At 38.9% G+C, this 22,968-nt stretch overlaps 11 protein-coding genes across 11 annotated transcripts; 4 read left to right on the top strand and 7 right to left on the bottom strand.

Moving 5' to 3' along the window:
* Positions 1 to 177: 177 nt before the first annotated feature.
* JH06_5526 (hypothetical protein) lies at positions 178 to 1,235 on the top strand (the record flags this gene model as incomplete). The annotated part of the gene is made up of 3 exons (XM_014673202.1): positions 178 to 270; positions 303 to 524; positions 555 to 1,235. 3 exons carry the CDS (start codon positions 178 to 180, stop codon positions 1,233 to 1,235), a joined length of 996 nt encoding a protein of 331 aa, XP_014528688.1.
* Positions 1,236 to 1,456: 221 nt separating this feature from the next.
* On the bottom strand, positions 1,457 to 2,714 carry JH06_1216 (hypothetical protein; the record flags this gene model as incomplete). The annotated part of the gene is made up of 7 exons (XM_014673201.1): positions 1,457 to 1,567; positions 1,598 to 1,846; positions 1,877 to 1,970; positions 2,002 to 2,413; positions 2,445 to 2,480; positions 2,512 to 2,634; positions 2,666 to 2,714. The coding sequence occupies 7 exons, from the start codon at positions 2,712 to 2,714 to the stop codon at positions 1,457 to 1,459; spliced, it is 1,074 nt and encodes a 357-aa protein (XP_014528687.1).
* A 230-nt stretch (positions 2,715 to 2,944) lies between these two features.
* JH06_1215 (hypothetical protein) lies at positions 2,945 to 3,810 on the bottom strand (the record flags this gene model as incomplete). Its single annotated transcript, XM_014673200.1, is given in 6 exon segments — positions 2,945 to 3,037; positions 3,049 to 3,144; positions 3,177 to 3,290; positions 3,320 to 3,441; positions 3,459 to 3,679; positions 3,716 to 3,810. 6 exon segments carry the CDS (start codon positions 3,808 to 3,810, stop codon positions 2,945 to 2,947), a joined length of 741 nt encoding a protein of 246 aa, XP_014528686.1.
* Positions 3,811 to 3,896: 86 nt separating this feature from the next.
* JH06_1214 (adenylate kinase) lies at positions 3,897 to 4,787 on the top strand (the record flags this gene model as incomplete). The annotated part of the gene is made up of 5 exons (XM_014673199.1): positions 3,897 to 3,992; positions 4,025 to 4,060; positions 4,094 to 4,192; positions 4,224 to 4,516; positions 4,547 to 4,787. 5 exons carry the CDS (start codon positions 3,897 to 3,899, stop codon positions 4,785 to 4,787), a joined length of 765 nt encoding a protein of 254 aa, XP_014528685.1.
* Positions 4,788 to 7,098: 2,311 nt separating this feature from the next.
* Positions 7,099 to 9,063, top strand: JH06_1213 (hypothetical protein; the record flags this gene model as incomplete). Its single annotated transcript, XM_014673198.1, is given in 8 exon segments — positions 7,099 to 8,038; positions 8,070 to 8,124; positions 8,154 to 8,410; positions 8,440 to 8,578; positions 8,609 to 8,702; positions 8,733 to 8,818; positions 8,849 to 9,017; positions 9,037 to 9,063. The coding sequence occupies 8 exon segments, from the start codon at positions 7,099 to 7,101 to the stop codon at positions 9,061 to 9,063; spliced, it is 1,767 nt and encodes a 588-aa protein (XP_014528684.1).
* Positions 9,064 to 9,226: 163 nt separating this feature from the next.
* On the bottom strand, positions 9,227 to 9,721 carry JH06_1212 (FKPB-type peptidyl-prolyl cis-trans isomerase; the record flags this gene model as incomplete). Its single annotated transcript, XM_014673197.1, has 5 exons — positions 9,227 to 9,281; positions 9,312 to 9,408; positions 9,439 to 9,523; positions 9,551 to 9,643; positions 9,689 to 9,721. 5 exons carry the CDS (start codon positions 9,719 to 9,721, stop codon positions 9,227 to 9,229), a joined length of 363 nt encoding a protein of 120 aa, XP_014528683.1.
* A 61-nt stretch (positions 9,722 to 9,782) lies between these two features.
* JH06_1211 (hypothetical protein) lies at positions 9,783 to 12,787 on the bottom strand (the record flags this gene model as incomplete). The annotated part of the gene is given in 13 exon segments (XM_014673196.1): positions 9,783 to 10,024; positions 10,054 to 10,563; positions 10,593 to 10,658; positions 10,670 to 10,936; positions 10,967 to 11,097; positions 11,128 to 11,201; positions 11,232 to 11,297; positions 11,329 to 11,623; positions 11,654 to 11,801; positions 11,829 to 12,010; positions 12,041 to 12,346; positions 12,376 to 12,504; positions 12,534 to 12,787. The coding sequence occupies 13 exon segments, from the start codon at positions 12,785 to 12,787 to the stop codon at positions 9,783 to 9,785; spliced, it is 2,670 nt and encodes an 889-aa protein (XP_014528682.1).
* A 59-nt stretch (positions 12,788 to 12,846) lies between these two features.
* JH06_1210 (hypothetical protein) lies at positions 12,847 to 13,930 on the bottom strand (the record flags this gene model as incomplete). The annotated part of the gene is made up of 5 exons (XM_014673195.1): positions 12,847 to 12,988; positions 13,020 to 13,297; positions 13,326 to 13,562; positions 13,602 to 13,729; positions 13,765 to 13,930. The coding sequence occupies 5 exons, from the start codon at positions 13,928 to 13,930 to the stop codon at positions 12,847 to 12,849; spliced, it is 951 nt and encodes a 316-aa protein (XP_014528681.1).
* Positions 13,931 to 14,090: 160 nt separating this feature from the next.
* JH06_1209 (hypothetical protein) lies at positions 14,091 to 14,917 on the top strand (the record flags this gene model as incomplete). The annotated part of the gene is made up of 7 exons (XM_014673194.1): positions 14,091 to 14,147; positions 14,181 to 14,288; positions 14,320 to 14,397; positions 14,429 to 14,546; positions 14,576 to 14,622; positions 14,654 to 14,756; positions 14,787 to 14,917. 7 exons carry the CDS (start codon positions 14,091 to 14,093, stop codon positions 14,915 to 14,917), a joined length of 642 nt encoding a protein of 213 aa, XP_014528680.1.
* A 3-nt stretch (positions 14,918 to 14,920) lies between these two features.
* JH06_1208 (hypothetical protein) lies at positions 14,921 to 17,451 on the bottom strand (the record flags this gene model as incomplete). The annotated part of the gene is made up of 15 exons (XM_014673193.1): positions 14,921 to 15,006; positions 15,036 to 15,177; positions 15,208 to 15,248; positions 15,279 to 15,472; positions 15,503 to 15,642; positions 15,673 to 15,784; positions 15,813 to 15,970; positions 16,000 to 16,290; positions 16,321 to 16,533; positions 16,565 to 16,689; positions 16,719 to 16,773; positions 16,804 to 17,062; positions 17,093 to 17,282; positions 17,312 to 17,405; positions 17,437 to 17,451. The coding sequence occupies 15 exons, from the start codon at positions 17,449 to 17,451 to the stop codon at positions 14,921 to 14,923; spliced, it is 2,115 nt and encodes a 704-aa protein (XP_014528679.1).
* Positions 17,452 to 18,729: 1,278 nt separating this feature from the next.
* Positions 18,730 to 22,960, bottom strand: JH06_1207 (putative DNAse; the record flags this gene model as incomplete). Its single annotated transcript, XM_014673192.1, is given in 13 exon segments — positions 18,730 to 19,926; positions 19,958 to 20,086; positions 20,119 to 20,196; positions 20,227 to 20,250; positions 20,264 to 20,372; positions 20,404 to 20,536; positions 20,567 to 20,855; positions 20,887 to 21,119; positions 21,152 to 21,275; positions 21,307 to 21,399; positions 21,428 to 22,227; positions 22,258 to 22,807; positions 22,832 to 22,960. The coding sequence occupies 13 exon segments, from the start codon at positions 22,958 to 22,960 to the stop codon at positions 18,730 to 18,732; spliced, it is 3,888 nt and encodes a 1,295-aa protein (XP_014528678.1).
* Between the last annotated feature and the right edge of the window lie 8 nt (positions 22,961 to 22,968).

Raw genomic sequence — 22,968 nt, 5'->3', positions numbered from 1 at the left:
TGGCTGATGAACTGATCAATGCTTCGAAGGGTTCATCGAACAGTTACGCTATCAAGAAGAAGGACGAGATTGAGCGTGTGGCAAAGGCTAACCGATAAGAAGTATTATGAATATGATACTGTGAGTATGGTGGATGGACTGAGAGTGTTTGTTTTGACAGAGAATCGTTGAGTTTGAATGGCTTCAGTAGTGTTGTATTGGGGAAAGAGTCAATATCGATTTGAACGAAACGAAATCAGCTCGTTACGTGTTTTGAAAGAAGAAGTGTCAGTAGAGTATGAAAGTGTTTGTTGATGAAGTAGAAATTGACAGGAATCGAATTGAAATGTATTGAACTATTCTTCAAGAGTGAAGTATTACGAACTGAAGCAAACTTAGCAGATGCTATTGAATCACCAAATCCTATTCTATACATTCATTCAAAACCATCAATTCAAGTATATGTGAAATTGGGTTGGTTGTTGAAGAGTTTGAGTGTTTATGTATTCTATTCTGTTGGATATCTTGCATACTTATCGTTAGATGTATGATTGAATGAAATGAATAATGTTGAGTTATTGGAGAGTGAACTGGGTTATGAAGTTGAGGATAACTTGATTCATTTGATCTTAAATGGAGTCGTTCTTGATGATAGAAACGCGAGTTTGTATTCAATAGGTGTGAAAGAAGGAAGTGTGTTTGAAGTGTGTCTTTCAGATCATCAAGCTATTGCTTCTCTCCTTCAATCAAGAAATGATGAATGTGATATTGGTATTGTTGATTCCACTTCGTTGTTATGTTCTCGAATCTTGTTTGCAGAAGTGAGTGGAGGAGATATGAAGGTGTCTCGTGAAGTAGCTCTAGAATATTTGAAGAGTTGTTATGATGAGAGAAGTGTAGAGGAGGTTGTGAATGAAGTGTGTGTGAATGATTTGATGAATGAAAGTGAATTCATTGTAACAATCCAATCACTCCAACATCCTATGAAACATCCTTTCCGAATTCCTAAGACACTTCGTCAAGTTCTAAATATGAGAGAGATTGGTTCACTTCCTCAGATTCATAAATGGAAAGGAGTAAGAGGTGTGTGTGATCCATTGTGGGTGATTTCATATGAGAAGATTGAGAAGTGTGTGAAAGTGTTGGAGAATGAATTGGAAGCAAAGGAAACATTGTGGAATCTCCCAAGAAGTATTATTGAGCGTGTTGGAAGTGAAGTGGAAGAGGATAAGAAGAATGAAATGAACAGATTGTAAGTGAGTATGGAATGAGTGACAATGAGACTACAAATGATTGGAATTGAAACGAAAGAACGGATAACTGTTCTGGATGTATTGGTGTATCTCTTTCTAGTAGATGTGAGTTGATTTGAAGAGAACTGAAGTTTAGAAGTGTATTTGTGGCATAACAATCCCTGAACCTTTACCATTCTCTTTAGCTGTTCTTCTCAATTCAACTGTTTGAGAACAATCAATCATTAGAATCGCATATGTTTAGACCTTCCCTTTGAACTCTTTTCCTGACCATCACTTGACTTTTCACGTTTACTGTTCTGGCGCCGATGCATGCAATTCGCAGCAATATGTCCCTGTCCATCATTTTCTCATCTCAAACTTACAAACTGTCCACAGATGTAACATGCACCTGCTCCATTGCCTTCACCAGAATGAACAGTTCGATGATTATATCGATCGGGACACATCTTATAGGAATGACCACGAGAACCACATATAGCACATCGACCGTATGTCGATCCCTGAAGAGGAGGTTGCTGTTTGCAGATAATGTGACCTCGCTGACCACATACCAAACAATGTACATTCTGAAACACGGACTTATCACATGGTTTTGGCATCATTGGACAATTCTATTAATTAACCAATACAAATACAATCACATCAGATTTGTGAAGTCGAGATGAACAATAAATGCAAGGAGGAGGAACCTTATGTTCCGGGCAATTCTTTGTGTTATGACCCTGCTTGTTACAGCTATGGATGAATAAAGAGACAGAAAGATTACTGTCTGCAAATATTTGTTGGACAGTCTTTCGCTAAATGATCTGTCTCTGCACATAGAATACAAGGATCCAAAGACACGACATTGGGACATTCTGCTGCTTTATGGCCTGGCTGACCACACTTTCTGCACACAGTCGTCCCATTCTGACGATTGAAGTAATTCTCTGCCACTTCTAAATCAAACGCATCTCCTGAAAACTCAAAGTCATCCTCTGGAGTAATAGCCTCTTTCTCGGAGTCTGATTGGAGTGATGGCTCCCCTTGTTCAGGAATAGCAATCTCGTCATCATCAGATCCACTTTCCTTCGATGGTAAATCTCCTTCTTCATCTAAGAAGACGATTTCTTTTGGATTTGCTTTTGAAGGTTTTTGTTTTTCATCTGCTCTTTCCGTCTTTTCATGATGATCCGAATCTGAAAATAACAAAATGAACAATTAACTAACCAGATTCACTGAATTCAAGAACAGTAGGTGTATGAGCTAGAAGTCAGTATTTGTCAAAATTTAGTACATTCTTTAAATAGAGGTGACTTGGATTCCTTGCTTGATGGGTTGTCAACCGAAATAGAATTCACATTTGGCGTTTCCTCTCTCCTTTCATTCAATTCCATATTTTCATTTCCTGGGACTACTTCTACTTTGTTAAGATTCTTGCTGAATCCAACCTAACTGTTCATTTCCACTAAATAGGAAGAAGTCATCATTTCTACTCATTCTTTCCTATAAGACTAGGAAAATGAATGAGATAGAGAATGGCGTAAACTGGCCCTATTTGTGGTCCAGAAATAGGTAGTATTGATTGTTACCTTGTCTTTAGAATTGCTTTTCTATCCCATTTGCAGTCTCAAGTATCTTCTATGGATCTCATTGCAATACTCTGCATTAATGATGAATGAACAGTCTACTGAAATCTTAATACAATCGTATTTCAGTTAAACATTTCGCTATAGTGACAATTGTAATTCTTCGACTCCTCGCTTCAAAATATATGTAGTCAGGATAGAATACATAGAACTCGGATTTCCACTCTTTCGGACCTAGAATTAACAATTCCAATCATCATCACAGCTTCTTCGAATACACGAGGACGAATCCGAGGACAATTCGCTGCAGAATAGAATATTTCTTTTCGTTTCTTCACCTCCTATTCTTCAGCATACAACGACGAACCCATACATCCATTTTGATACCAATCTTGCCTGCCTTCCGGTTATTGTACTCCTCTCGTTTCTTTTCCCTCCGAAGTTTCTCATCATATATTTTGTTTCTTAGATCACTTTCGTATGCAGCCTACATCAAAAGAAACAACTTCATCATACTCGTCGTGCTTCATTCTCAGCTAAAACTTTCTCATGTTGTAACTGAAGTCGTGTAAACTCTTCTCGATACTGATCTTTCTGTCCCATGAGTTTCATCACAACTATAGAATCAGGGAACAATGCTAGTCCTTACACAAACGTTCTCGTTGGAGACTACTTTCAATTGCACGACTATCATGCGTGTCAACAAGACTAGAGTCGAAACTCGTGTAAACTTCCTTCCTTGCGTCTTTAATACGCTTCATTTCATATACTTCCTTTGTTTCTTCCATAAGCTGCTGCTTTCGGATGTGGATTCCGCATTTCGGACACTTAAAGTCGAAAGCATCGTTGATATATCGACTAACACACTTCTCACAACTATGAGAATAAAAATAAAGTAATTGACAATGTTACAAGCAATGTTCACAAGGAGCTAACCAGAACTTGGTATTCTCCAATAAGGAGATACTCTTGTTATTACAGTTATCACATACAATTCCAGATTGCATGATGAAAACAAGAGTATATCAATTGGGTTCTAGCACCCAAGAATGGGGGCAGCCGAATTCTGAAAAAGCTTCAACAAATCAAACCTATGAACGCAACAGCTGTTGCGAAACTAAAATTCATTCTTCCGTCTCTTTGCAAGCTCAATGAGAGAGCGTTAAGCATAGAGCTAGACAAGTTGAGTGTAAGGAGTGTTTCTATTGGATTATGAAATAGGAAGGAGTTGATGTGATGGATTTCTATAAGAATCTTGTATGGAATAACACTCATTGAAGTGAGATGTAGAATCAGGCTTTGGATATTAAGCGAAAGAATATCTTGTTTATTGGAGCTCCTGGGTCTGGAAAGGGTACTTATTCGCGGATTCTCTCTCCATTGTTGATAGTAGTCTTGCTATCGTGTGGTAATCCATTAGCTACCTACTTTTGGGTCTGGTGATTATATGAAAAAGGAAATGGCAACGAAGTCCGCTTTTGGAGAATCCGTGAAAACGTATATTGAGAGAGGAGAACTTGTTCCAGACGATATTGTGCTACCTGTAGTCAAGAAGATTCTAACACAACCGACGTACAAGTCAGGCGTGATTCTCGATGGATTTCCTCGAACGGTAGCACAGGCAGAAGATATAGCAAAATCACTCCCGATCGATTTAGTTATGTATTTCCATCTTCCTCGCGAAATCTTGATTGAAAAGCTTCTAGGAAGAAGGTATGATTGAGATTGTTGAATGAGTTGTAGGGTTTGTCCCTCTTGTGGTCGTTCATATAATGTTGCAAGCATAACTAACGGTGAATTCAATCTCCCTCCGCTACTTCCTGAAAAGGAGAATGAATGTGATTCATGTCATGAGAAACTGGTTCAACGCAGCGATGACAAACGAGAGGTGATTGAAAACCGATTGAGCATATATGAGAAGCAGACTGCCCCTCTGATTGAGTATTTCGGGCCCTCAGGAAAGAGTAGGTGTGTACTGAATTGAGTCTGACACTAGATGTTCTGTGTCAATTTAACATCAAGAAAGGTGTAGCAGATGCTCCTGACATTCTGAAAGAAATGATGATTCACTACATATCTCGAATGGAGTTCTTTTAGAAATTATTTGTTAAAGAAACAGAATTACTATATTCTAATTCAAAGAGAAGACTTCGGACGTACCACTATCCAGAGATGAAGAGCCTATCTTTCTTGAATGAGAGATACGATCTGGAGGAGGAGTATTAGAATGAGATGAATGAGCAAGAACAGAAGGCAATAAGGTTGAATGAGGAGTTTGATGGGAGCTAATAGACCCATTGTCAGCACAAGCATCACAATCTTCCATAATCATGATGGACTCCTTGCTTCTCCCAATATAAGCAGCACGATTAATCTGATGTCCTATTTTCGATGGTAAAGCTTCTGAGAATCGTCCTATCATGTCTTCCTCAGGAGCAGAATCTTCTTCAACAATAGTTAACGATGAGGGTCGAGTTGGTGGTGAGAATGATGATTTCTGAAGAGCTCGATTAGCATCATCTATCACAAACACGGATCCCTCATCTTCTTGTATTACTTCACCAAGAGAATCGTCCCACTGATTATGCTCTCGTTGGTACTGACGGATCTCAGCCACATGTTGAGGATAATCATCCTTCACTGTACCAATGAAGCCACCTCTTTCCCCCTTCTCAATGAAATCTTTTTCATTCTTTGTGGTTGTGTCCTCACTAACATCACTCACCCCTCGGTTATAACGACCTGCAGGGATAGAATCTTCACCAATTCTACTAGTGATAGTGATAATGAAACAGATACAGATTCGTAAGATTCTGTTGACGAATGGACTCTCGCAATATATCTCGTTGATGGGTTACTGAATCAACATCCATATCCTGTGAATCACATGGAGGTAATTGGAGTGTCATGAGTTGACGAGGTTCTGAATATTCTAGCGAATCCACAACCTTTCTAGCCACATGTGAAGGAGAAAGAGAATGATCAGAAGGAGTATCAGGTAAAAGTGGGATAAATGGTGAATCAGATTCATCACTTATACAATCAAAACTGAAGTGAATTGGAAGTTCGCTACGTAATCGTTGCCGTTCTTCTGAGGAGGAGATAGAAGTGGACAATAAAGGTGATAACTCAAGTGTATGTGCTGGAACTACAGGAGCTGTGACGACTGTTGAAGGTTTTCTTGAGGGGAGTTTCGCTGGTGGAAGAGGTGGAGGCAAGAGTACAGATGGCTTTGGAACAGTAGAAGCAGGTGGTCCTGTGGGTGGAGCTTTCTCTTTCAACTGTTTTTGACGTTTCTTAATTGCACCCATGTTAATGGAATCCTTGTACAGCAGTTCGAAAATCTGTTCTCCTTCAACACCATCCTATTTGTAACAATTTCAGGATACTCGGTACCACTTCCCGACTATTATGTTGAAGTAAACGAAACTACTTGTGATTATCATCAAGAATCGTTACTTCTTGAACATTCGAGATTATAGAATCAAATATACCTTTCTTTGTGGTAGTCGGTTTCTTTTCTACTTGTGGAATATAGTCCGAATAGTATGAAGCCATTTCGGAAATCTACATAAAAAAGCAATAGATAAAACACATACAGCATTAATACAGTCTTGGGAATCTTCAACATCTTCAAATAGAAAGCAAAAGCAGAAATGGATGAATGGAACCAACAGATAACGAGCACCAAAAGAGCAATGATTGGTAAATCCTTCGTACAGTTCCATTTCAAAAAGCAGATGGAAGCTCTACATGTGATTATTTCTAGAACTCATTGTTACATCTCCGTCATAGATGCGAATCACATTAGACTTTAGTTTTCGACAAGTAACCAAACAAAGTACTCCAGTTATCCCAGAATCCTTCCATTTGTCTGTGAATAAGATTATGCATCCAATATTAACCCTTGGATATAAGTAGATGGGTATTACACATAAACATGACTGAACTGTACCGGTCGATCCCTCTAGTAATATTAGCATAAACAGAATCAGTAATATGATTATATCGCATTGTTTCAGTCTTTATTTCCATGATATAAAATCAGTCCTTTTTCTGGAATAGTGAATTGAGACAGAATATACCTTAATCGATTCATCCATTGTAGGATGTATTCGATTATATTTAATATGATCCTTTATTTTGTCTATTTATCCATTCTCATTGTGTAGGAGAATCACGTGTATTTAACATAGTTTATTTTACTTCAGTTTGAATGTGAAGCTGCATCTCAATACAAGTACGAATGATGTACGAGTTTCGGAGTCATGCGACCATAGTGGCATTATAGGATCATGGAAGGTGTTCCCAATTCTGTGAAAATTCCATCCAATCATACAGGGAAAGAGAATCAGCGTTTTCCTGTCCGGGATGTGATATACGATAGTGTTTCTCCAATGTCACTTACTCCACAACCACTCCTTAGTGTGATTGTATCTCCTACAAAGGAAGTGAGTGTTTCTGAATCATTTACTGTGGCTGTTCCAACTCTTGCAATGAACTCTACTTCAATTGATAAACGGATTACAGTTAAATTGCAACCATCTTCTCTTCCTGAACTTGTACCTAAAGCATCAGTTAAACCTAATGTGGTTGGTACAGAAGTGAATTCAGATAAATCTGTTGTTCCTACAACAAAACCGCTAACAACTTTGAAGCCAGAAACTAAAGCGAATTTGACTTCTCCTTTGTCTGTTCTAAAGACAAGCCCAATCACTCCCAAGAGTGTTTCTAGTGCTTATCCTTCTTCTATGACATCTTATTCTCATCGGCTCCCTTTAAAGGATAAGGCAAGACCTATCGCTTATTACACTCCTTCTACACCATTCCAACAACCTTATCCTGTGAAGTCCATTCGTTTTGGAAATGACTATCCTTGGGATCATGTTAAAGATGATGTGATGTACAAAAGGGCTAGTACTATTGTGAGTGTAGAAAGAATCCGTATTTCCACTATTGCTGCGAGGTTCCCTTATCGAGCCGATTTCTATGCAAACTACTTAACAACAAATACTGAGGAGAAGAGGAAGGGGAGTAATGTACCAGTCTATTCTATTCCTCCTCAGGTACTAAAGCGTCAGAAAGAGGGTATTATGGCTGGTGTATCGATTTCATCCAAGGGAGAATGTGATGGTTGCAAACGGAAGAATCCAATTATGATCCCTGACACTGGGAAACACATCAGGAAGTTTATAGGTAACACTGAAGTATTTAATATTTTTACAAACGGAAATGGTGATATTTTTTTGCATTTCCTTATTCCTAGCTGTTTATCCTGATCCTAATCTTCCATTCAATGTGACTATTGTATCTGTAACATCGTATTTATTTCACTTTTGTTTCATTCTAGTTCAAATCGTTTATTTATTCTCCCTCAAATCTTGTCTCGATGGCCAGGGTACTATGTATTTGTCATCACAACAACCCTATCAGATCGACGGTCATTACTTCGTGAATTGGGTTCTCTTTACCTTTCTTCACGAATTACTACAATTATCTATACATTAGATTCTAGTTCATTCCCCATTAACAAACTGAGGAATCTTGGTATTAGAAATATCCAAACCACACATTTTATGATGTTGGATATGGACCTTGTTCTTAGTCGTATGTTTGTAATACTCTTTTCAATCTAGGGAATACATATTCCGAAGTGATGAAACTCCCCAAGTCTATAACTTCAAGTAAAACCAGTACGGTACTTTTGCCGTTGTTCTTCTTTGCAAGGAAGAAATTACTCAAATATTGTGGTTCATTGTCCAATTGCATGTTGATGTACGATGCATATCGATTTCTGATAGTTAGGGGTTTGGATATGATGCCTCAAAATAAAAGTGATTTGGTTACATGTCTTGATAATAAGCTATGTATGATGCGAAAGAAGTGGTTACGTACACATGTTTGAATGGGATGAGGAATTGATCTACAGATCTATGTATTGCCAGATTGGTTCAACATGGATCCACAATCCACTGTCTCTCAGTTATCGTGTTTTGTGCTTGACTTCCAAGAACCGTATTGATTAAGTGTGGTGATGATGTTCAGCTATGTTCTTCTTCCCTATTCGAGCGGCACACCTCTCTTTGATGAAAGATTTGTAGACTATGGATATAACAAAGTTCAGTTGATTGAACATCTCCGAGCAGCAAACTTCAAGTTTTACATCTTAAATCATGCTTTTGCGATGGACCTTCCCCATCCAGAGTATTTCGTAGTATTTTTCTTTTATGTAGCTCTTCATTCAGAAAGAAGTATGTTAGAAGGACTGCTCCTATGTTACGTGCTTATCGGCAGTTCCAGAGAGAACTAAACCAAAAGTACAATTTCTATTCGAGATTTCCCATCTGTTCTAAGAATTATGTGCATTCACTATTCCCTCTTTCATGTGTTTGTACCAACAAAAAATAATTCAACAAAAATGAATTAGTTGATCTTGAGGAGCTCAACATCGAAAATGAGAGTTGAATTGGGAGGAATACTACACATGATTCTATCTATCCATACGAACATTCCAGGCACTCCTCTGGCACCATAGCCATAATCAGGTGAAAGAGTCAGTTTGCATCTCTCTCCAACAGACATGGTCATCACACCTTCGTCCCAGCCTATTCATTACTCTTGATACTTTTGGATACCCTTAATAACCTGACCAATACCAATCACAAACTGGAAAGGCTTGCCACGAGTACGAGAACTGTCAAATACCTTTCCACTGGGAAGCTACGCTGTAAACTCGCTACAATTTACATTTACAGTTCCAGTGTAGTGCATGGTCAGCGTATCTCCGGTCTTAGGAAAGTTCTTTCCATCTCCCTTCTTAATGACTTCTTTTTCAAAACCCTAAACGATCAACCCATCATAAAGTATTCTACCATCTTAGTTTACCACAAGTATACTTCTTTTGGTCTCTTCAATCATGATACCATTTCCAGAAAACGGAAGGATTTTGGTAACTCAACAAACAATACATAAACATACTCTATTGCCATTGAGACATGGCCTCCAACTCTTCATCATCATTTCCAAAGATCTTATTATGATCACGATTTTGATTCCTATATTGATGACGCTTTCCCTTCTTTCCCTTTCCACGTTGATTATCATTTCCTTTTGAATTATTACGATTGTGACCAGAATTCTTTTTATTCTTCTTGTTCCTTCTCCCAATTGCCGTATGTGGAATATCCACCATCATGTTAGTCTTTGCTTGCGTGTCTCCATCTGCTGTTGATTCCATTCATCATTCTTACTTCCTTCAAATGCAGTCTTCAACTCAATGAAGAAATCTTTCATGATGTCAATACTTTGAAGCTCATTATTACATGATGTCATTTTGCTTTTCAGAGAACGGAACATGCTATCGGTAACCAAATTGGTCTGACCCAAGATTTGATCAATGGATGAATTGATTGGTTCTTTGGAATACACACGATAGGGTGAAATATTCTTCTTCACAATATTGAAATCAAAAATATAAGCACAAATAGCAACATATCGCTTTGAGAGAGTCTCATCACAATCTTGAGTCAGAACAATAGTCAAAATCACCTTGAATAATGTATCCAAAAAAAGTGCATGATTTGTACGTCCTCCTAAATAAGGAATATAAAATGAACAGAAATTCAATGTCGATCGAATGATGAAGTCTTCAAACGAATCACCTTCGTTCACAAATACCAATATGATCTGTTGAATTAGTTGGGCTATTTCATAATTAGTCACAGCTACAGATTCAAAGTTCCGACGGAAGTACTCCATACCTAGATTCTAGTTCACTCATCATTCTTACTCTTCTGTTGAACCTGCTCATTATCTGCTAACTTCACCGCACTTGCTACTGCCGTCATTCCATCATCTCTCACTTACATGAAGTTCCTCCAATATACTGATTGACACGAGATACAGAGTTACGACCTCGGAAACGATCCTCCACAGTACCCATCAGATTGGAAGAGAATTGACGTACTGCAGATGACTGCTTGTATCCTTTGAGAGCATAACCAGCCATAGCTAAGAAGAATGAGAGAATGGCTTGAGAGAGTGATTGTAGTTGGTTGTGTTGGATAATACCACTTGCTTCCTCAAAGGCTTGTGGTCCTGAAGCTCCAGGGATTTGAAGATTGAGAGGAATCACTAAACTTGGATAGAGAATCCAATTCCTACTACAAGAAAGATTCTCTCCTGTGTTAAGACGTTGTTGAAGTGCAGTTAACTCACTAGTAAGTAATTGCATTAGAGTTGAAGATGGTTGACCATTCTTTTGACTCCATGCAGCAGGACAAGATAAATACATTCTATGTGTAATAAACCTAAAGAACAAGAACGGTGTTAGTAAGTTTGTAACAACTTGTGTAAGCAAATATAATCGATAAAATGGAGTATAACGAATGATAGTCGTCTGTATGTCATTCTCTTCTTCATTCCTTACTCCTAATGTTTCAATCACTCGATCTATAGCAACATTCTCACAATTTAACATATGACGCCAGAGTTTCTATTCATTATTCTCAATATTCACTCATTACTGTAACTACAACAAAGATACTGGTCATTCGTGTACTCTGAAGTGGAGAATTATTCCCACACTCCAGATTCCCAACCTCCCCTGGGGTCATCCATCTCCATGAATTCAACTGAGACTCTTCAGCACCCGTACCTACCAGGAGATATGATGCTGTCTCGAATAACAAAGCAAAACTAGTTCCCAAGACTTGAAACAAGGATTCACTAATCTTCAAATACTCATTGGTTGTCTGAATCACATCCAGCATTCCATTCAAGCAAGTAAGAATGTTACCAACCTCAGCTAACTTATCCAGACTATTTCTCAGTCTTTCTCTTCATATCTACTTGCCATCAAACATAGTAAAGAATTCCACGGGTGATGCGAAGGCTGAGGTAAGAGCTGGATTCTGGAGATATTCAATAATTGGCTTAAACACACTTGCCATTTTCGTCTCTCGCTCCTTCGGATTGTTCACGTTCATTGCTAGAGCCACTATACATCACATCCATCACACTTCACTACAGAAGGCTACACACATGTTATTGCGTGTTACCGCATCTGTAGCACTTGTGGCCAGCTGATAGACCACTGGAAGTAATTGGTCCAACTGAGTAATCAGAGCTGATCCTTGTGTCTTGATAGTCAACTGTAAGTGATTGGATGCAGTAGCACGTATTTTCAGTTGCTGTTCCACGTTTCCACTATTCATGATCTTTCAATGAAACTCCCACTTATACAAACTGGAAGCATTTTGAATCATTGTAATGAGTAATTCGATGTATCCCATCAAACTCTGTTGATCCTGCTGTAAAACCCACAGGAAGGACATAATGAATCGAATGGTGTAACTATCCTGATCATAAGATGTTCCCACGGGGAATGACAAAAACTGTTGGACGATATCCTTTCCTGTTCCAATAAGTTCCTGTTTCACTTTCACATTGATGTTGTGACTGGAAATACCTCGATTGAAGGCATTCAAGATTTGCAGCAGAGCATCCAGAAGCAATACATTCTCAGAGTACTGTGTTTTTAGTCTATTTCATTAAGCAGTAACAATAACAACATAAGTAGAATCGACTTCACAATCGTCACATGATAGACTCTGGTAAGAGCAACTATCACTCGTCGAATCTCTTCAAGATATTGTTGGTAATCCTTCAAATACTCAGTCTCATCAAAATCATATTCATCACTACATCACACTTCTATCATGATCCCTACTGTGTGCTACGGAACTGAGGGTGTCGAATATTGTTAGTCTGAATGCTGGTCAATAGGTTACTTACAACTTCTAGAATACCATTCTCAGCATCTACTTTTATCGCTTTGCAATCATTGCGTGTGATATCAGGAAAGAGAGAAGGGATGGCATCAACAGCCAAGTCAGCAATTTCTAAACGAGGAAACACCAGTAATGAAATTGCCATCTGTTGTAGCTTCTGATAGAACACCACTTCACTTGGCTTCCATTGCATTAATAGATTCCTTTGATATACACAGAAATCAATAACCGCACTTGATAATTATGGAACCATTATACGTACATATAATAGGATCGATAAATGGAGTAATCTGAATCCATATTTGGGAACTTTTGTGTCATTACAGGATACATTGCAAGGAGAGTCTGAAGGACACGAATTGCCAAATCTCTAGTATCATTGTTGTAATTTACGCTAGAGAGAAGGAATGAGTAAGAGTACTTACGTTGCAAGATTGTCAACAAGAATGAGGATTTCAGGAAGGATTACATCATTCGTAGAATAGGCATCAAGAACACTGAGAATAGGATCGAGGAACTGTTTTAGAGTATCTACGTTCAGCTGCAAGTGAATGGTATGACATAAGCGTACTGGAGGAACCATGGCTGCATACAACCGAACACAATCTGTGACTAGTACTTCGCTAATAGAGGGATCCACCGCATATTGAGGAATCATGAAATTGATAAATCGGATAAAATCATCTGCGATCTTATTGAAGGCCTAGATGACATCAACTGAAAAAAAGTACGGCCTTCAAATCTGAACGACGTCCTTTGGTCAGTCGATCATCTGCACCTTCTGAATTCAGATCCTGCAAGAAGTATTGGAAGATGCGAACTCCAGTGATGAACTGAGTACAGCTCGAACGCATTGACTTTTTAAGATCATCATACATGTTTGGCCATGCCTGAGGCCATTCACGCTTGATTAACTCTGCATACACTTCTGCAAACTTCGTATGCACAAAGTTTGCATCTGTTGTACCCTACAACTTACTGAACAACATAGTGATGACATTGATAACTTCATTCATGTAGTCACAGACGAGTTTCTTCACATATGCCTTCTCATCTGTTGTAAGTCGATTCCAGCGTGAAATGATAATGCCTTTCAACGTATTCAAACAGAAATGACGTATAAACAACGTGTGCTCTATTCCATAATCACGACGAAAGCGAAGAAAATACGTTCATTATTTGTTGCCAAAATGTAGTAGATGTAACTGATGGCATTAGGAACCTCTCCAAACATGTTCACCGCCTTCTCTGCACTCTCACGCTGCGCAGGAGGTGATCTCCCATCTTGAATGATGTTTAAAGCGGTAATCAAGTCCAGATAGGTCTGTTGTTCCATTCTAAACGTAGTTGAACTGTTCGGTATTCTGCCGAATTCGGTGCTTTACTGACCGTCATGTCGCTGCCGATTGTCCCAATTCGATTGTTTTTGGAATACCTTAAAACAAACTGATTCTGGTAAGAAATGGATAATCGAATACTATCGCTAGCGGAGAAGAATGAAGAGCATCTTAAGTATTTTCTTATTCACGTTGGTGTTTACGATCTATGTAGAAGTACTGATTGAACCGGATTGAATGAACCGATAGATCCCAAAAGGAGAGATTCGATGTCTCTATGATGAAATGGGGTTGGGACATAAACCTCAACTGTATATTAGTGTTATTGATGGAGGAAAGCATGATATTCACTTTAGCGTTTGTTGCTGTAGAATCTTAATATATGTAGGTAAAGTCTGTTGGTCGTGATGAAGTTCTCCTTGATATTGATCTAGGTACGGATCCTTCGCATCCACCTGCTATTCGAGTACGTTTTATAATTATAGAACGATCAGTAGAATAATGATTTCGAAATTCCCTATTTTGCCGAATATATGTTCTGTCTGGACAACAGTCGAGAAGGAATGTCCCAATTTGACAAGACTGTGGAAATTCGTTTTAATGGAGGTGAAATTGGTATTCTTTGGATTGAGTTATGAGGCTAGAAGATGAATCTAGTGGTTATGAAGATGAACTTCTGAAGGATCAAGATGTGTGTTTTTAGGTGAATAACTGAAATATAGATTGCTAATGTGAATAATGTCATGAAAGACATTCAATCCATGACAGAGGAGATCAAAGGCAAACAGGCAGCATATCGTCTTCAAGAGGAAAGTCGTCGTAATGGTAAGATACTAGAGGAGGAATGAGGAGTAGCTGTGATGAAAACACACGAACGTGTTTCCTTTGTGAATCTTGTGGAAATTGTCGTGTTCTTCGCGTTTTCTGTTGTACAAATCATTATTGTCAAGCGTTGGTTCAGTGGTAAAAAGGCTATTCTTGGATAGGGGTTATTTGTTGAATGAAACAATTGATTTGGTTCTTGCACTATAGAAATCATACAGTTCGGCATTGGATATAGAGAAGAACTCGCGATCTATTTTCCATAAGACATTCTACCCCTACCACACAATGGAGGATTTTGAAAGACATCACTCTGTTGGCTGTATGCTTTCGTGAAATCTTCAGAACAATAGAAACTGATTCCTTTTCTCCCACCAGCACCAATCATCAAATACCGTTCTGGACTCCGTACATAGACGTATTGCTATACATGATTTCCATCGTCTGAATCAACTGTTGGCTTTTCCACACCATCCACAAACTGATCGGAGAGAACTAGGAATGATCATTCTATTCTGCTCTTACCTCCAACCCATTTCCGAATCATGGTTATCAACTCTCTCTTCTTCCAAGTAAATTCGATTGAGAAGAGAATTGTGTCTGGAGAACCGTGTACTCCGTGCCGTCGACTCCACCGATCTTCTCTATACAAGCCGATGAGATTCCCATTATGCTCAATTTGAAGTAACAGCAAGGTAGGCTTATTTGCTTCTGCACGTCTAGAAATGAAAGAATCGATAAAAACAAACTCAATGAGGTGAGTAACATGATAACCATGAAGTAACGTAGTGAAGAGAAGATGGGGATCCTGAGACTGAATACGAACAGGGAGATATCGCATGATTTCCTTACAAAGAGCAGAATTAAGTAATCGAGCTGGACCCAATACCTACATAAGAATGAAGATAACAATGCATACATAGTACAAATGATATCGACAGATATTCATAATGTCTTCTCCTTCGTCGATTTGATGCTGCATCTGCTCCATCTTTGCATGGACTGTCGTTTCCTCGGAAGTAAGAGATTCACTATGTGAAACAATTCAACAAAACTTACGCCAAATAAGTACTTTCAAGAAGAAGATCCTCATATGTGTCATCTTTCAATGTCTTCAAGAATTCCTGAAACTGAAGACAGTTCATTTCATCATTTTCATTTACCAAATCCATAGTACCAAAGTGATTGAGAACAATCACATACAAAGCAGGAAACAACTACATTGAACTCAAATATGAATCTCTACCCAGATCCCACTACAAACAAATGCATCGATCAGGCGTACACAGATATCCCACGGGATACTGGAAAAGCAAAAAGTGGACATCCAGGACCGAACGATATAACCATAGATGGATGGGTGTTGGGAACAGAAATGAGCATTCTCTGGATTTCGATCTACAAGTAACACATTTCCTTTACTAGGACATTTCTCATTGATAGTGGTTGTAGTCTCCAAGAAAGCTTCGTAATACCGTTGATTCGATATTAGATACTTCTTCCTAAGAACTGGAGAGTCAAGGATACTGTTGATAATCTTTCTCTCATATACCCAACAAACTCTTACACAGTACACTTCCTCCTCACTAATGTGGAAAAGAAGTGCAATAACAAAAAATGGGAGAGAAGGTGCAAAGAAGAGATCATTCATCTCACTAATAACTAAAAATAACCGAATGGCGCTATTTCTGTTGATTAAAGAAGGATACAAGACATACTTCAGATTATCATCCATTCCTGGAAATCGATCCCAATCTATTTCCGTTCCAAAAGACGGATACTACCACATTACAATGATAATACAGTAAAACATTCGAATAGTCAATCTCACGTTTCTTGAAGATAATCATCTTTGCGGCATTATATTGTATAGAACATCGTCGACAGAGCCCAGGATCTAGAGTTAGTCCAAAGGCTGTCCTCCATTTGTCGTAACCTATAGTAAATATCCTATTATATTGCTACGATTGATGGATGTAATCTCTTCAAAGAGATTGATCCTCACACGCGTACTACATGACTAAACTTCATTCTCCTTTTGGATCCAAACAGGAACTGTATCTTGTCGTGTAGACTGAGATGCGGGACATAGGATATTTCCCATCCCAGTTGGAGAACAATTATAACAAACAAAAGAAACTCTTTCTTGTCTCAAATACAACTGGATAGACCCATCATCTCCGACAGATAAAATCATCGATCCGTCCTCATTGAACCGAACACCCCATACAATGCTGTTATGACAGTTCATTGTTTGGACTCCATCATCTGCCACTATTGGATAGATCATTACTCTCTTATCAGTCGAGCTAGCCCTGGTATCCATAGAACAAACCTACCTGGAAACAAGATATTGAGCGTCTGGAGAGACTGAGAGTCCCACAACCCATCCAGAATTTCCCGTAAATGATCGAACAACAGCAGTATCTTGTGTACGGATATCATAACAATAGATGTTCTTATCATCTGAACCAGAATATAACAGACTGTCCTTTGAGAAGCATAAACTTCGAACAGGCATTGAGTGGTCTACAGGAATAGGCTACGAACAGAGATACTATGGAACGAACGAATCACTCTCTTTTTCACCAGATCCAGTACACATACAGTACCATCTTTATGACCACTAGCTAAATACAACCCATCCGGTGACTACATATGAGTCTTTTTCTCTGTCCTTTACCACTGCGAATGACATGATGAATCCTGCTTTTGTTTCAATCGAATATTCGGATACAAATGTTTATACTGTTAAGTGTCAACATCTGTAGAAAGTACTGGATATCTCAGAGTCAAAAGACCAAGCTTTGATAGCTCCACTTCCACTTCCTGTAAATAGTAATTTTCCCTATATATTTTTCGGAAAACATCATCTACATCCACAGAAAATACAATTTGCCAGGCTTCCATCGGACCCAGCGACATTGTCTTTATTGGAACACCTAGCTCATCATCCAAACTACAGATACAAACCCGTGAGAGAATTCCTTAAGCAGATATACCCATCAACGGTGTTTGTTGCAAGAATATCTTCCGTTTTACTAGCTGCAACACTAACAACTCCCATATGTTGAGATTTCATATCAAACTTGGTCTCAAGAGAAGGAGAACTATGAATTAGGATAACGATCAAACGAGACAGAATCTTGGTTGAACCATCAATACAACCAACAGCAATATCTCCATTTTTAAGCCAAGAACAGCTCCAGATGGTTGTGTTGTTTTCTAGGACTCTGTTTGTCGTTGGAGCAAACTAGATTATGGTAGCAGCATGAATCGATACCATCTTCACGATCTATTCGTTGTCAACAAGTATTAGCTAAAGTATGACTTTCAGTATATACTAATATGTATACGAAACAAACACATAACATTCCTTTGCGTTGAAGTATTACCTGCGTGATCGCCTTCACAGTAGGGTTCGAATACAGCTTCTCATATCCTCTTCTGACTTCAGGACGCATCATTTCACGTAGTACACCAGGTGGCAACGATGATAAATCTATGTCTCAACCAAATGAACAAATCTACCTGGATTTCCCATACTTGCAGCTTGAGCAAGCTCAGGATGGGAACCTATAACTTCGAAGAATGATTGAATATCAGGATCACCTTGTAACTGTAACATAGCCATCTCCATCTCACGATTCAATTCAGGTAATGATAATCCGTTGAAATAAGAAACGAGTTCTGGATCCACATCCAACAGATTACTATGTAAAGGAGTCACTGTATTCGCTGATTGAGACCGAGATGTCCCAGGTGATGGATATTTCCCTTCTAGTCCTACTTCTCATTCTTTCCACACACTGTTACCCTCAAGATAGTGAGATAAGAATGTTAACCAAGGAATGTTCAGATTCCCTGATTTCATAACATAGTAAGGAACATCTGCAATCATATCTTCTACAAATCCCGACAGAGACAACCCCTGTTTACCACTTTCACTACACATGATCCATTATCATTATCTCGACTATCCTGTCAAACGCATGACTTTATCGTTATTCATACGAATACGAGCATATCTTTCATCCTGTGGGTTCTTTAAGATATTCTTCAGAATCACATTCCAGAGATGAATTGCCTGCTGGAAGGCTCCAGCATCAGGACAGGCTTCACGCAATTGTTCTACAGTATTCTCGATGTCCTTCTTCATCTTTTCAGATACTCGCATCGATCCAAAAGTTTCAGCTGAGATGGCCGTAGTGAATCCATTGTCCTGAAGTGTAGGATACTCAGAGAAATCATGAAACAGATCAAAATAGTAGGCAATACGATGAGTCTGAATTGTATCATAGAAGGATTGAATAGTCTCCATGACAGTACTGGTTGTTGACATGAACACTTGTGTTCCCTTAATGAAACATTGAACAGTACTAATCTGAGCACCATACTGGAAAGGTAACTGAGGGAATGTACCAGTATTCACACACAAGAAACGAATGGAGGGATAAAACGGAATGTGCTCCTGAATCAGTTGCAAATTCTCCTTGCTCTTTGTGGAGTACTGATTCAACCAGTAAACACAGACATTAGGAGAGATATCTTGATGCAGAATTGATTCGAATTCCTGTACTGACAGTAATGTCCATAGCCCTGTCTCATCGATCTCCACTCCCTCAACTGAATTTGCCACTTCCGCAGATATTGACTCGTACACACATGCTTCACTCTCGAGAGCAGCATTCCAGGCAGCTTCAGCCTCTGCTTCCGCTTTCTCCAGAGCCTGACGCTTCGCTTCTTCTGCTGCCTTCTTCTCGGCCTCTCTCTGCTGTCGAATGGACTCCGCTAAGGCTTTCTGGCGTCGAATAATCTCTTGGCGATTGCGCTCCTCTTCTTCTGCTTCCATTCGACGACGTGCTTCATCCCGAGCCTTCTCTTCAGCTATGCGTCTCTGACGCTCTTGTTCTTCCTGTTCCTTTCGAATACGCTCTTCCTCTTCCTTCTTCTTCTTCTCTTCTTCCAACCGAAGTTGTTCCAACTTTAGTCTCATTTCTTCTTCCTGACGTTTTCTCTCTTCTTCTTCTTGTTTACGAAGTAATTCTTGCTGTCTTTTCTCTTCTTCGATCTTTCTCTCCTGATTCAATGCTTCCACAAATCCATTGCAAGTCTCTGTTACTTCATCAAGACATGTTTTCACATCCAGAAACTCACTGTACATTACTTTAATCTACCTATCACGAAGGAAGATGATCCTATACCTTCTGACACGTATCAGGTCCATAGGTCTGTTTATCTGGGTTTGATTCACATGCTCGTTCATTCATCTTCTCAATCTTTGGCATCAAGTTAGCGAATACTTCTTCATGGATTTGTGACAGAGTATTGAACTATAGATCACCAATTTCGATGACACTCATACACTTTCCTCACAAGTATCCCGATTCAGTCTTCCCTTCAAATCAACAAGTTGTTGACTGATTTCATGAACACGACGTTCCTATGTGTCAATTTGTGGACATTTGAATACAAGCTTCTTAAACATAGATAATCTCTAAACAACAAACAAAACACAACTCCCAAGGAAAGTATAACTCCAACGTATTATGATAGATAATTTCTGCTGCCTTTTCCACACTAACTTTGTGAACAGCAGCAATGACTTCAAGTACAGATCTAGTGATTACTAGTTCTTCGTATGGTCTACAGAACACAGCATGGTTCATTTCTTCCTTTTACCAGATACTGGGGATCATACTTTTCCACACGTTTGCTCTCGAATTTAGTCTTAACATATTGATACGAAGCATGAGCTGAAGTGATTCCACAATAAGGGCCATCTACATCGTATTAACGAATTGTCCTTCTACCTGTTTCAATGAGGATACGATCCAGTGGGACACTTCGAATAACATCTAGACTTTCTTCTGTGCGCATTCCAGAGCCATTGAAGCCAATATAGAATCCCATATCCAGTAGTTTCTTTGCAGTATCTACCGTTCCTGTAAATGAATGGACACATCCCCGAAGTTTGTGTTCCGGATCCAGATCATTAAAGACCTGTATGAAATCCTCGCTACAATTCCGCTCATGAAGAAACAGAGGGAGATCCAGTGCTTTGACAATTTCAAACTGTTTTCGAAAGCCTTTGTTTTGACGCTATCCAATCACCCAAATGATCATATCCTACCTCCTTATCACAGAAGAAGAGGCGATCATAATCCAGACCTAATTCACCAATTGCAACAATCTTTTTCATTTCCTTGCCTTTTTGACCCACTTCAATCAACTCCTTAATCACTTGATCTGTATCTTCCTCCTTGAATTCACTACAACGAGTTGGGTGAATCCCAACTGTTGAGTATAAACGATCATCCGAAAGTGCTAGTTGCAATGCTTCCTTTGTTTCCTTCAAATTACCAGCTACAAATAAAACAACGAGAGCAACAAAATACCGGTGATAATGATCTTGGATACTCCAACATCCCAAGCTCGCTTGAGGACAACACTACGGTCATCCGAGTGTCGCACTTTACCACGATATACACCAGTGTACACAGCATCAGTAAAGTTCAATCCCTACTGTTTAGGAAGAACAACAAGTCCTAACAATATCACACATACGAATATCCCCATATGGCTTTGACATTATTTCTCGCAAAGTGTAAATAAATCGACAGGATTTAATGAAACAAATCATTGACTAATCTATATATACACTATAGAGATACAACTGTATGTCTCTTTGAACTAAAAGCAACACCCATTCGGCTAAAACCACTTCCCCGAGTCACATACATATAATCACACTGTCCAAGTAGATACATATCCATAAAAGAGCGAATTACTCCCATTTCATCTGCATCATTCCGGCCCACATGCATTCGAGGTAGTGAATCAACAATGACAAGAGAGTGTCCAAACTGCTTTTTCATCATGGATTCGACTTTATCTGAATCTGTTGACAAAAAGAAAAGCGTCTTCCGATGCTGACTAAGCATCTTCTGAATGATAGGAATTTGGTAACGAACAGATCCCAATTTAATGAAAGTTGTCTTTTCATGCCATTTTCCTAGTCCTTCACCCATTCGAGCATGCATGCCAATCACAAAGTGATCCTTGAATCTGTCTAAGTATGGTTTCAGATAATTCATCAGGTAGTCACTCGGTTGGAATAAGTTCAGTGCACACATTCGATACCAAGACTTTTTCTCTAAATCTTCATTCTCGTTTATATATCCTAATTCAATTAATTTTCTTTTTGAACTAGGAAGAGCTAATAATTTCTTAGCAAAAGGATGAATTGAAAGAACTAAGACACGATGCGGGTACAAAGCATCGAAATCTGTTTCTGTATCAATACCAGAATAGGTATTGGACCAGTGATAATCAATAACATGCGGAAAGGATGTCTTCAATATGGGTACATTAGCAAAAGGTGATTTCCCCTTCATTACTTTCATTACATATGGATAGGTAAGATTAACAAGAGGAAAGGAGAAGAAATAAAATGGAAGAGCCGGTGCAAGCACTAATTATCAATCCCTTCCTTTGATCCTACTCTGAAAAGGACGATCATGAAGAATTGCAAGAAGAAGAGCGTCACATACTCCCGTCATTTGTCCAGCCATCCCTGTAGTTCCCTTTTTCTGGTATACAATCATCTTCTTCTGAAGACGTGGATTTGATTGGATTCTACTGAAGTTCGTGTTCATATACTCTCTGAAGCGCGGAGGACCATAGAACCAGTTGCTGATTGTTAGTTGGGAAGTATAATTTGGTTGAAGAGAGATATGTAGAGATGGAGTGAAAGAGTCATTTACTTGTGGAGTTGGCGTTTTTACGATTGCAGTAGGGGTATCCGATGTTAATACAGGCGTATCACTGATCGATACTGTTCCATTTATCAGTACACTAAGAGTGGGACCAACTATCACTTGATTCTCATTCACAGGATCAGAAGTTGCAACAGATGAATCGTCAATTGATTTTCCATGAAAAGATGGAGAAACAATTGTCTTGTTATCATTCTGCAATGTAGTACTATCAATAGAGCTTTCAAATCGAGTCAAACTAGGAGAGACTTTCAGAACAGATGAATTTACACAATCCTACAAATCCAAACTCTAACCCACGCCTACAGCATAAACAAAATAAATACTATCATCTAAAGTAAGTCGTGTTTCCAACTGCCTCCAACAGAGCATACCAAGAAGGATCAAATAGAAAATCTCAATTGCTATGCAGGATAACTTATTAGTCATTTGGTCAA

The sequence above is a fragment of the Blastocystis sp. subtype 4 genome (assembly GCF_000743755.1).
Source record: "Blastocystis sp. subtype 4 strain WR1 chromosome Unknown seqid_0053, whole genome shotgun sequence".
NCBI classification, from domain to species: Eukaryota; class Bigyra; order Opalinata; family Blastocystidae; genus Blastocystis; species Blastocystis sp. subtype 4.
This window is presented reverse-complemented; position numbering and strand designations above follow the sequence as displayed.